Source organism: Sapajus apella, unplaced genomic scaffold (genome assembly GCF_009761245.1).
Source record: "Sapajus apella isolate SASKATOON/1434 unplaced genomic scaffold, GSC_monkey_1.0 scaffold18, whole genome shotgun sequence".
Lineage (NCBI taxonomy): Eukaryota > Metazoa > Chordata > Mammalia > Primates > Cebidae > Sapajus > Sapajus apella.
Window position 1 is genome coordinate 27,976,693 of NW_022436958.1, and position 13,659 is coordinate 27,990,351.

Consider the following 13,659-nt stretch of genomic DNA (forward strand, 5'->3'; position numbering starts at 1 on the left):
TACAGCCATCAAGGATGTTGACCTCCTTATTCAATAAGCACATTATCTTAAGAGAGTTAACAAAGGAACAGAAAACCAAATAGAATTTTATTTCTTGAAAATTCATCATTTTGGACAAAGAGAGTGCAAGAATGTTTCTTGAACAACAGTCAAAGCTGACTAGCTGATAACTAAAGTTCTGGCAAATAGTTCATCCTTTGGTTCTTTACATCATTAGCACTCACAGAAGACTTGCAGTACAGATGTCACTAGTTTATTCTGTTGGCAAAGAGCATCTATAGCTGTATATTACATTTAAGGAGAAAAAAAAACACTCTAGTTTTTTTCCATTCCTTTACATGTGCAAGTTAAATAGAACATTTTACTTCATACCATTATTAGACTGAATAGATATTGCAAGATTATAATAAGCTATGCAAAAGGGCAAAACTAAAACAAAAAGCATTTTGAGGACAAATCTGTTTACATTTTGTGCTGAGGAAGATGACAGTACCCCAATACTGATTATTCTCCTGTTACATCAGTGAAGAACTGGAAGCTATTTAATGCATACGAGTATTGGGGTAGAATTAATGTTTTCAATTGTCCTGTTTAAACATATAATCTGAGTGAAAACCCAAAAGGAAAAAAAAAAAACACAAGAAGGCTCTGGAAATAAAATTCTTTCTCATCAATGCATGGTTGATGAAGTCATGAGAATATGGTCATATCTTTGATTTTATTTCAGCTGTTTCCAGAAAATACAGTAATAAAGAAATAAACTTACATTACCATTTGATGACTAAAGGTTTAAATTTAGTATGTGGATCAAATTAATTCCCAATGTTCCATTTTAAGCTTTTGCATTAAAAGACCTGTACATTTTATTCCTTAATATAAATAATTTGCAGTGTTCTCACTGAAAACCACTTCTTGATTTACAGAGTAGATTTTTATTACTGAACTGCAAAGCTACTTGTTAGACATAAATGGTAGTGACTATAACAACAACAAAATTTAAGTCACCCCCAAAAGAACAAATTAAGAATATGAAATACTGTAATAACATATTATGCTAATTAGGTGCTAAATGAAATAGTTTGGAATAAGTCAGAACTCTATTGAGAATTAACACCATACTTCTAGGAGATTAATTATCATGAATAGAATTTAATCTAGTCACAAGTGGCAATGAAGAAAATATATGTTGAGCCTTTTCTGTCCTAGAAGATGAAGCAACAAGTCATACTGACCAGTATGACACAGCTTCAGAATCAGGCATTCTTGGCAGGTTGATAACTATCTAGGATGAGCTGTCAAAATCAGTTGCACTATTGCAGCTCATCAGCTACCACTGAGGAGACCATGGAACTATTCTAGCTTCCTTTTCACAGGCCTCACTCTGTCCCCTCCATGAAGTTCTGACATGTCCTAGGACAGCAGTTGTTAAATCAGAAGTACAAACACTTTCTAAATGGTTCAGGGAGTGCAAGTAGTGTTCAGAAAAAACACTTTCCAAAAATCTTTTAAAAGTGAATCCTTCTAAAAACACACCTTTTGTGCTAACATCATTTTGAATTCCACGTCATAAGAGAAAGGCAAACCTCTCATTTGAACAGAACCTTACATTGGCACATTGCTCTGAGGCATAAACTCTTGAATGCATCAAACAAAGAGACAATTTTATATATTGACAGCTATGCTGAAAAGTAAATGACTCTAATTACTATGTATAAAATTCTTTCACAAGTCTGAACAAATTGGAGCAACTAATAAAGCTGTCACTGATAAATTATTTAAAATAATTTTGATGATTTCTTACTAAAACTTTTTAAACATATAATGGCAAGAAGTATGTGGCAAGCTGAATTATAGCCCCCAAAAGATAACCACATCTTAATTCCCAGAACCTGTGAATGTAACATGGGAAAAAAAAAATTGCAGACAGTATTAAATTAAGGATCTTGAAATGGAGATTATCTTGAATTATCTAGGTGGGCCCAAACTGTTGCCACTTTTATGAGAAAGAGGGAGACTTGACACAGGCAGAAGAATAGAAAGCAATGTGACCGCAGGGGCAGAGATTAGGTGATGCAGCCACAAGCCAACAAATGCTGGCAGCACCAGAGCTGGAAGAGGCAAGAAATTAGAGCTTCCAGAGGACACACATCCCTGACGACACCTTGATTTCAAACCAATGATACAGATTTCAGACTTCTGGCCTCCAAAAGTGTGAGAATCAATTTCTGTTGCTTTAAGCCAAATTTGTGGTAATTTGGAACAGCAACTAAAAGAAACTCACAAAGAGTTCAATGAATCCAATGTTATCACCATAACAAACTCCTTCCTGTCTTATCTACTTATATGTAAACATGTTTTTAACACTAACATCTATAAAAATAAGAAAGCAGGAAACAAAATTGCTGCCAAATACTGTCTCACACTAGTAGAATAAATTCTTTACAACATACTAAAATAATTTTCAAATGCTCCACAGTTCATAATAGAGATGCATTTCCAAATAAAATATTTTTAAAGGCTATTCCTTATGTTTATGTCTTTAAAATGTGAAGGGCTTACTTATTTCTTCAAGAAAAATTTAGGTTCTACACTCCCATAAAGAGAATCACTGCTATGGACACTTGTACTTGTCAGCGCTGCAATTGATTCAAAATGTGGTTCAAATGACAGCTTATTTTATTAACATCTCAAACACTTTGCGTTGTGCTAATAAAATCATTATGAAATGCATTCTTCCACCAATTTAATCTGTTTTAGCTCTAAAATTCCCATAGATCATTCTTTAAATGAAGAGGCGTAGGTAAATTATAAAATTTCTATCCTTGTTTCCATTTTGTGCTACTTTCTTTGTCTCTTGACTACAAATAACCAAAAATAAAAGAATAAAGAAATTACTATTCATAATACCTTTCTATTTTTGCGCCTTTGAAGAAAATGTTCACCATGAGAGGTATACCAAAAGAAATAGAAAAGCAGGACTTCCTGGAAAAATAATGACAAAGAAGCACACTGGCTTCACTCTCCCCCAAAGAAAACCAAAACCAAACAAACAGCATTGCGATTTTCCCCAGAAGCATCCCAGAACTCAGAAATGAAGATGACACAGTTCCATGGGCGACAGAGAAGTGAAGAAAAACTCCAGAAGGTAAGAGAATCAAACTTCCACATGTACCACGATGCCCCTCCCACAAGCTTGTGAAAGCCTTTCCCCCAACTCACTGTGTTGATACCAGAAAAAGCGAGATTAAGGTGGACAACCACCTACCCACCATCTTGGGTTCCCTAGCAGGAGATCTGTCTCTGTCTTAATCACAGGAAGCATCGTGATTTCCTGAGGGGAGAAATATCCCTGAGGACAGGCAGAGGGAAAAAAAAAGGAAGCAGGACAACCATCCCCAACCCCAGAAACTCTGCTCTGCAACCCAGCCAAAGGAGAAACCAAATCAGACTGACTGTTCAGCAGCACAACACTAAGAAGTTCATCCCACAGGTCCCCTGAGCATGAGCCCCTAGCCAGCTGCCCCACACTGTTGGAATATCCCCTTTGAGACCTCTCTCATTTGGAAAGTGCAGTGCTCTGACCTTTACTAAAGTCAAGGTGAAGGTAGGCTTAAGCACCAACTAGAGCCAAAAAGAAGGCAATGACTTAACAGTAAAAACCTCTAAGAAATATATCTAATAAAAAACAAAAGAAGCCAGCCAGGGAAGTCTCAAATAATCCTTCAATACAAAGATATAGACATACATCCATAAAAACAACAGCAAACAGGGAACCACAATCTCCCTAAACAGACACAGGAACCAGTAAATGACCCTAAGGAGATGGCGATATGTGAGCTCTGACCAAGAATTCAAAATAGCATCTTTAAGGAAATTCAGTGATTGCCAAGATAACAATAAAAAGCAATTTAGATATTTATAAGATGAATTTAACTAAGAGGTTGAATTTTTTTTAAATAAACAAATTGTGAATGTGAGAAATACATTCTCTGAAGTGAAAAATGCATTAGAGGCTCTCAACAGCAGAATGGATCAAACAGAGGAAAACATCAATGAGTTCAAACATAGGCTATCCGAAAATACATGATCAGAAGGAAAAAAAAAAAAAAGAATGAAAAGGAACTGAATCACCTGTAAGATATAGAAAATTATCTCAAAAGACCAAATCTAATAATTATTGGTGTTCAAGAGGGAGCTGAATAGGAAATAGAAAAGCAATGATGTGAGACAATAATTCTGTGTCCTTACCTACACCTATGTGAGGCAGGTGCTCAAAAAGTGTCCAGCTGTGGTCATCAATGTAATGATTCTTCAGGATCAATAGCTGACAAACATCTCGAGCCGTTATGTCACTGGGTACATCTAAAGCTCTGCTGGTCTCATCTTCACTGTATACTTTAATCACCTGTGTAGGCAGAAACAAGAAAAAGAGCTAAAATATTCCTGTTTGTGTTTTTAATAAATTTCATTTTACATATTTAAAGTGTACATGATGTTATTACATGTATATATCAGAATGGTTATATAGTAAAACAAATTAATATATCTATCACTTCACATAGTTACCCATTTTCTTGCAGGTGTGGCAACAATAGCTAAAATCTACTCATTTTGCAAAATTCCAAATGCGATACACTATTATTAACTATAGTTCTCACATTGTACATTAGAGCTCTAAATGTGTTCATTCTACACATCTGCTACTTTGTATCCTTTGAGCTACATCTCCTCACTTCCCTCCACCCCACCACTGACCTTGGAAACCACTATTTTGTTCTCTATCTTTGCATATTTGTCTTATTTTTAGATTACACATCTGAGATTATGCAATATTTTTCTTTCTGTTAGAAAAGAAAGGACTTATCTCACTAAGCATAATGTCCTCCAGATTCATCCATGTTGTATCAAATGGCAGCATATCATTTTTAAGGCTGAAGAGTATTCCACTGTGTGTGTGTGATGAAAATATACAATGAATTATATATATATATATATGCTCTAATATACACCCATCAATGGGACAGGGTACTAAGGTCGTTTCCATATGTTAGCTATTGTGAATAATGCTGCAATGAACATGAGAGTATAGGCATTTCTGTGGCATGCTGACTAAAATTCCTTTGGGTATATATCCAAGAGAGGGATAGCTGGCTCATATGGTAGTGCTATTTTTAATTTCTTTACAAATATCCATACTGGTTTTCAGAATTACTGTATCAATCCACATTCTCGCCGACAGTGTACTAGTGTTCCCTTTTTCTACATTTTCACCAATACCTGTTATCTCTTGTCTTTTGGATAACAGCCATCCTAATGGGTTTGAGGTGATATAGCAGTTTTGACTTGCATTTGCCTAATGATTGGTGATGTTGAGCACCTTTTCATATACCTGTCAGCCGTTTTTATATCTTCTTTGGAAAGATGTCTATATATATATATATATTTTTTTTTTTTTGAGAAGAAGTTTCGCTCTTGTTGTCCAGGCTGGAGTACAATGATGTGATCTCGGCTAGCTGCTGCCTCTGCCTCACAGGTTCAAATGATTCTCCTGTCTCAGCCTACTGAGTAGCTTAGATTATATGCATTCGCCACCACGCCCGGCTAATTTCATTGTTTTTTTTTTTTTTTTAGTAGAGATGAGGTTTCACTATATTGTCCAGGCTGTTTCCTGAACTCCTGATCTCAGGTGATCCACCCACCTTGGCTTCCCAAAGTGCTAGGATTACAGGTGTGAGCCAGGGCACCCAGCCCTTTGCTCATTTTTAATTGGGTTATTTGTTTTTCTAATATTGAGTTGTGAGTTATTTCTAAATTTTGGATATTAACTCATAATTACATATGGTTTGCAAATACTTTTCAATCCATAGGTAGCCTTTTTATTAAAATATTCTATTAAAATATCATTCTAGTAAGTCAGCAAACATTGGTTTAGTCAGTTGTAATTCCTTATACAGTGTCTTGTACATTTAATCTTCTTATACATTGAATTAATGTTACCTATCCAAGACTTGTTTATGTGGCAAAGCTACTTTGTCCAACAACTTTCATTCTCTTCAGTGCCTAAACTAAACGTCATTCAATAACCATTTGGTATCATTTCCCCAGCACTCCGGCCTATGGAAAAGCTATGTATCTCTTACCAATATTATGGCTGGGCACAGTGGCTCACATCTGTAATCTCGGCACTTTGGGAGGTTGAGACAGTTGGATCACATGAGGTTAGGAGTTCAAGACCAGCCTGGCCAACATGAGAAAACCCCATCCCTACCAAAAATATAAAAAATTAGCTGGCATGGTGGCACATGCCTGTAATTCTAGCTACTTGGGAGGCTGATGCACAAGAATCACTTGAACTGAGGTTGTGCCACTGCACTCCAGCCTGGGTGACAGAGTGAGACTCCATCCACCAAAAAAAAAAAAAATTAAAATTAAAATCCTTTAAATAGCCTAGAAACATGGGTAATTCATTCCAGATATACTCAAATAGTACAAGTAGGGAATAGAATCAGACTTGATGAAAAGATTTCTCCATCTCACGTATGAGTATTTCGATAAAAACTGGCCAGATGTTCACCAAATCTTTTCTCTTTTCTTCCCTGCAATTAGCTGTGGGCATATAATTGAATTTTAATCAATGGAATGTAAGTATATAGAATGTTACGCTTGCCCATGAAAATCTCCTACATATTGTCCTCCATTGCTTTTTGCCATTCTCCCACTGAACGGAATGACTACAAGGGCCTAGAGGAAAGGAAAGCCATAGAACAGAATGAGGCTTTGTTCCTGAAAGACCACATTGAAGATGCCTAACTGGGAAGACTCTGACATGAGCAAGAAATAAACTTCTATTGCATTAACTCATGGTGAATTAGGTTGTATCTATTACAGCAGCTAATGTTATAAATTAAAATGATATATCAATTCTGTCCTATGTTTCAAAAATTATACTTAATGACAGTGCAAGGAAACAGTTGCTATTGTACAATGATATAAAGTAGTAAAACTATTTTATATATAAATATTGGAGAATATTTATCAAAAGTATTAAATGGTCTATTCCATTGACCCAGTAATTCTTCATAAGCAATCTATCTCAAATATCTGACCTAAATGTGGAAAATGGCTTTAGGCACTGACATGTCCAGCAAAGCATTATATGTCATTCTATTGACCTAAATATCTAACAATAAAAATACAGCAAACTCCAGCATTTTTACAGAATGGAATATTATATGGTCCTTAAAAATGTTATTCAAGGAAATGATATAAGAACACTTAAAAATTCTTCAGCGGTACAGTGCAAACTTACTTGGCTTTGTCTACCAGTCACCCACTCCTCTTCTGATAGATAGATACTTTCCTTTTAGACTACCACTCCCTCCCTCACCAGCAGACTTTCTACTCTGGTAGCTCCACCAGCTAAGTGATAGTTTACTGGAGCTGCTAGAACTGGCTTGCAAGAGCTGACTAGTAAAAATTCAGGAGCTCTAAAAGCCAGAAATCTTAAAATCAGCCATGGTGCAAGTATTTCTATGATAGAAACCCATAAATCCTACATATAAGTTCTCTTTAAAATTTTTATTTTTAGAGCCAGTTTATCAGCGCATCATTGCCTCAGCTCCCAGATGGAAGATGTTTTCTAGATTGACCAATCAGTACCCAAACAACAGTGATAATTTAACAGATGAGAATGTGACTTAATCAGAGGCAGTCAGAGTCAATCTAGATATATATTCATGTAACCTTGGAGTATACTTCCTTTTCTACTGGACCTAAGCCTGGGAAAATGTAGGCTGGAGCTGCTATTGTTACTAAAAGAACAACAGTGGGCAAATGGGGCTCACAAAGAGTAAGTCATGCTGCAGTGGACTGGGTGTTTGTGCCCTCCAAAATTCACATTTTGAAACCTTAGTCCCAAATGATGGTATTTGGAAGTGGGGCCTTTGGGAGGTACTTACATTATGCAGGTGGGCCCCCATAAATAGGATTATTGTCCTATGGAACAGAACACTATGTGATCCAAACCAAATAAGACAAACACTTTCAAACCTTTCTTTCTTATTTGCACATGTGATTCCTTCTACCTGGCATAAGTTTCAGTGCTCCACTCACAAACAGCATGCTTTCTCTGGCAAACTTCTACTTATATTTGGCCCTGGTACCAATGGCACTTGCTTCAGAAAGTCTTCGCTGACTGTCCAAGGGTTTGTAATGTGCCTCTTTTATGTGTTCTTTTTGTAATTTTTGGTTTGCCTGTCTTTCTCCCCAGCTATGTGTCTTACAATGTTTTGTGCTGCTATTAAGGAGTACCAGAGGCTGGGTAATTTACAAAGAAAAGAGGTTTATTTGGCTTATGGTTCTGCAGCCTGTACAAGAAGGATGGCACTCGCATCTGCTTCTAGTACAGACCTCAGAATGCTTACAATCATGAAAGAAGACAAAAGGAGCAGGTATGTCACATGGCAAGACAGAAAGCAAGAAAGAGGGGAGCGAGGTGTAAGATGCTTTTCAACAAGCAGATCTCATGGTAATTAAGAGTGAGAACTCACTCAATCCCCTGACTATGGCACCAAGACATTCAGGAGGAATCCTAAATGCCCCCATGACCCAAACATCTCCTGCTAAGCTCCACCTCCAATACTGGGGATCAAATTTCAACATGAGATTTGGAGAGGACAAATATCCAAACTATATCACTCTCCAAGCAAAAACCCTTTTAAGAAAAATCTCTCTTTATTTACCATTTATCATTGTAACACAGGAACCTACCCCAGGGTGATACATGACTTAATACAGATATATGAAGTGAGGGAACTTTGTATCACCTGCAAAGCCTATCACAGTGCATTGAATATGGTAGCTACTTATATAATTGCAAATTTTAATGGAAAAGTATTTTCTGCCTTGGAGTATATAATTAATTACCATGTCTATGCTCAGGAAACTAAAATTATTCTCATGAGTATATATTTTCTCATCATACAAATTCCTAGGTAAGAACTGACTCAATACGGCAGTTCTGAGTTTTTGAAGTCATTGAAGCTGCTACCAAGTCACATGAAAAAGATCATAAAAACACTGTCAAAATCAGATGCTATTCTCTCTGAATTTTTCACTTCATTCACTATGTTGTTAAGTTCTATTTGGGGTCTCAGTGCTTCTCATGCTTGCATCTTGGTAGGCTACTGCTCTCAAGGATATACCTTCAACACCTGCATCTATACTAGAAAACTGATGGAATTCTCAGGGATGCTGCTGTGGTTACAATTGCCGGGACCAGACACTTCAGGGTGCTTCTGCTGAAGATGATGTGAAGACACTCACTCCTGAGAGGACAAGAGGAACCAACTCTGGGACTGCTCTTTCATATAAAGCAATAACCTCACTGTTTCTGTTCCCTGATGCACATTCCTTGCCAGGAACTGGGGGGACTGAAGAATGACCTAGTGGTTGCCAAAAATGTTCTCTGCACCTCCGGACTACCCCCACGTGTTTCCCAATGATAAACTCTCATCACCTAGGGTAACATAAGTATGCCTCTTATTTGCATGTTCTATCTCTTATATCGGAGAAGCGAAGAAAATGAAAAACTAGAGACATCCTGAAGGCTAAACCAAATTTTTTTTAAAAGGGCTAGAAAAGAGCAAGAGGTAAAGTTGGATAAAATGAGAAAGGTGACTAAATAATCAGGACATGCCATTATCTTCTTCAGACTGTGTCACTACAAATTTAGATATACGTTGCCAAGAATCGAGATGCACAAATTTAGAGGGGCTTAGGCCAACTTGAATTTCTGGAATAAGTGGATATATTTCATTGTTAGAAAGAATAACACCTGCTGAGAAAAAAACTTAATACTTTTGTTAAAAATCCATTTCAAGCCCTTATTTTTTTTTAAATCCTATTTAATGCTCACACTTGTCCAAAACACACATTCATCTATGAATAATGAAATTATATTTAGGTTGATATTCCACAGCAGTAAATCTCTGTCATCTCTTATATTCTGTAATTATGAAAACTCTTTATACGGTGAGTGGGATGCCTTTGTTAAAGAGTCTCATTTTTGGCCATGAATGGTGGTTCACACTTGTAATCCCAACACTTTGGGAGGTCAAGATGGGTGGATCACCTGAGGTAAGGAGTTCGAGACCAGCCTGGTCAACATGGTGAAACCCTGTCTCTACTATAAATACAAAAAATTAGCCAGGCATGGTGGCAGGCACCTGTAATCCCAGCTACTTGAGAGGCTGAAGCAGGAGAATCACTCAAACTCAGGAAGTGGAGGTTGCAGTGAACCAAGATTGTGACATTGCACTTCAGCCTGGGTGACAAGAGCAAAACTCAGTCTCAAAAAAACCCAAAAAAAGTCTCATTTTATTTCTATGTATCCATCCTTAAAATATATGTAAAAGGAAAAGACCCTTGAAGCCTTAACTCTCTAGTAGAGGTAAATATGCCTCTTGCCCAAAAAATTACTACACTAAACCTTCCTATTTAAGAAAAAAGTCAACTCATCACAAAAACTGCATGACTAGTATAGGTTAAAACCAAGTTAAAGACTTTTGTGATTATGTAAAAAAACAAATAGCAGAGCTGTTCTTAAGACCCACTGAAGCAAAATATTAGTATTCTCTTTCTTACACGTCCTAAAAGGTAAAAAAAAATTGAAGATTATATAATCATGCTATTTAATAAAGAAATATTATACATTTCCAGTGCAGTGGCCTAAATTCCTAGCTTGCTTTAGAGTGGGTAGTATATATTCATATCAATTTATCTACAAGATCATATGAAATTGGATGCCAACAGGAAGAAATTCTTCCTTGACCCTAAAGAAGAATAGGAAGAAATTTTGGTCCATCAAAGGATTGAAGGTTGACCAGCAAAAGAAACATGGCACTGATAAGGTTTATCTATAACAACCCACTAGCATAAACAGATAGAGCTTCAAGGAAGGCCAAGAGGGTACACACTGTCTGCCTTGGAAGGCCCTTCTCTGTCACTCTAATCCTGACAATCAGAACAACCTTGGCATTTGGAATAGTTTACAGCTTCAAAAACTGTCCTAGGAACATGTGGCACCTAGTAATGCAAATTTAATACGAAGTCACTGCAGCCCTTGCAGGGATATGCTGGAATGTGGGTGGAGCGAATCTCTGTTTTGGCTGACATTCTATCAAGACATGTTTATACACGTGATACATCAACTCCTCCCCTAGACCACTCTTCATAAAAAGTTAAGTGGAGGAAGGAGATTAAAAAACTGACATAACTCATTTTTAGAATACTAGACACAAAAATGTTAAAGTACAAGAAGAAATGGTAACTGTTCAGAAAAACGTTTGAGGCTTTTAAAGCTTCTAGACTAAAAGAGACAAAATACTTAAAATGAAAGGCAAAGGTCATTTCTAAAAATAAATAAATAAACAAATAAAATAAAGTCAAGTCAGTATGTATTACCTTGCCCGCAAAGCACACTTAGTATTTCTTTGTATCACCTGAAATTCTACGAACATATCTGGAAAGCTCTAACTAAAGAAAAAAGTGAGCAAAGGCCAAGCAGTCAGCCTTTTTCCTCTTCCTTGCTTAGTCCAAAATATGGCGTGTCATGGAATAGCCAAATCCTTTCAATGTGAATTCATTCTAGAATATTTGAAATGAACTCAGGGCTGTCAACTGGTCATTTGAGAATGTCACAGAGCAAAAGAGGGCTTTGGATCTGCCATGACTGAAAAGTCATTAATGATGCCATAGGTTTGCCTGACAGCAGGTAAAATAATGAGCATGGATTAGGCATAAAACAATGAGGAAGAATCCATAGGATGAAGCAAGGGAAAGAAAAAAAGTGAAAGCAAAAGATATTTAGGCATAGTTATCTCTGGTTATCTTCTGGGTCAAAGTTTCCATGTTAGGAAAATTTACATTCAATAGATAAAACAAACTAAATTGCAATTAATTAATTCGTCTTTGATTTTAAATAATTTAAGTACTAAATTTATTTTAAATATCATATTTAAATATGATCATAGCATGATGAGGCATATATAATTTTTAAACAGAAATATAAATTCATTAATTTATATATTATATCTATTAATTATATATGTATAGTTAACATATAGTTAATAGAAAATAAAAATAAGAAAAAAGGCCCACAGAAATTTGCTCTGAGTTATGTCCTAAAGTTAAGCTTATTTCTATAGCTCTTTGAAAGTTTATCATCCAACTACAGTAAAATTATACAGGAGGCTCTAATGTTTCAAATTTTTTTATTATTATTTTTAATAGACAGGCAATGTATCTAAGTCATGTGAAATATTTTTATATCAAGGTCAGAGTAGCCCTGAATTTTTACATTCTTCTGAATAAGGAACACAGTATCCTAAGATAAGAAGAGACATTTTTAGATATTTTGAATTAAGCAATTCAAAATAATCCTTGAAAGGAATGGGAAGCTATGTAGTCATTATTCCTTATTCCAAATCTCTAATAGTGATTTTTAAAATTTGTTTTTAATTTTAAACAAGAATATCCATTGCATTCTTATGGCTATCCTGTATTATTTTGCTAGCTGTCAAATATTTACTAAGAGAAAAACAGTACATAGTTTTGAGGAATCAGGTAGCAAGAAAAGTCTCCAGTTCTCACCGTTTGTGAGAGAAAGTCAACAACACATTTTCCTTGAGCATGAACAGTACATGTTAAATTAGTTATAAGACATTACTTAAATCAGATATTGTCAACAATATCACAATTACAAGAATTGATTGACATAAACAGGTTTATTCCGTATCCCTGCATCCCCTTCTAACTTTATTCCCTACAATCTGGTCGTGACTCCAATCCTAAATTTTTTTTTTCTCAGCTTCATGAAAAAGCCATGCTTCTTCTCAACACAGGGCCCTTGCACATGTTACTGCTTGTGCTTAGAACAGGGTTTCCCCACCCTCTATTTTTTCTACTCCCTCATATCTTATAATAAACCATTATTACTGGGAGGAGCTTCCAAAGACCCTCCAGGCCCTTTGTTGTATGCATGCATGTGTGCCACTATGTAATTACTACGCATTGCCCTTCACCATCAGAACTCGGTATGACATCAGGGACCATTGTTTTCTCCTCTTTATATCCTGAGCAGTGAGCACAGAGTGGGGCACACAGGGACAATCAAAACGATTCCTTCAGTGATGAATGAAACCATCAGGTACATCCCTGTATGAGACAATAGCCGCGAATTTCAAAACGGTGGTGTTGAAACCTCACAGAGTTTGAAAACCTCCAGGGGAGAAAAGACACACGCGGACCAAAGAGAAAATGTAGGTAAATTTCCATGAAATTTATAGACTGAACAAAGCTGACTTAGGTGACTGCTGAGAGCCATTTCATGTCTGGGACTCTGAAAGAATAAGGAAAAAATGTAAAAAAAACACCTGCGTGGGACAAATATGAGCAAACATACTGAGGAAGAAAGGAGCAAAAAATACTCAGGAAACAGTAAAGAGACCACACAAAATGGAGATTGGAAGGACTAAGTTATGCGGACAGCAAAGAAGCACAGGTGCCAGGGGGCCTGTGGAAGAGGTGCCTTCTGGTACTGCAGAACTCTGGTTTCTGTCAATGCAAACTAGTCAGGGGCTACCGCAGTAGGAAATACTT

General features: G+C 36.4%; 1 protein-coding gene across 3 annotated transcripts in view; it reads right to left on the reverse strand.

The window, feature by feature from the left end:
• GRB14 (growth factor receptor bound protein 14) overlaps window positions 1-13,659 on the reverse strand; it is a 125,165-nt gene that overhangs the window by 50,896 nt on the left and 60,610 nt on the right. For all 3 annotated transcript variants that reach the window (XM_032286577.1, XM_032286578.1, XM_032286579.1), the window contains one exon: window positions 4,249-4,405. In XM_032286577.1, coding sequence (XP_032142468.1) covers window positions 4,249-4,405 — 157 coding nt within the window. The remainder of the gene's footprint in view (window positions 1-4,248; window positions 4,406-13,659) is intronic.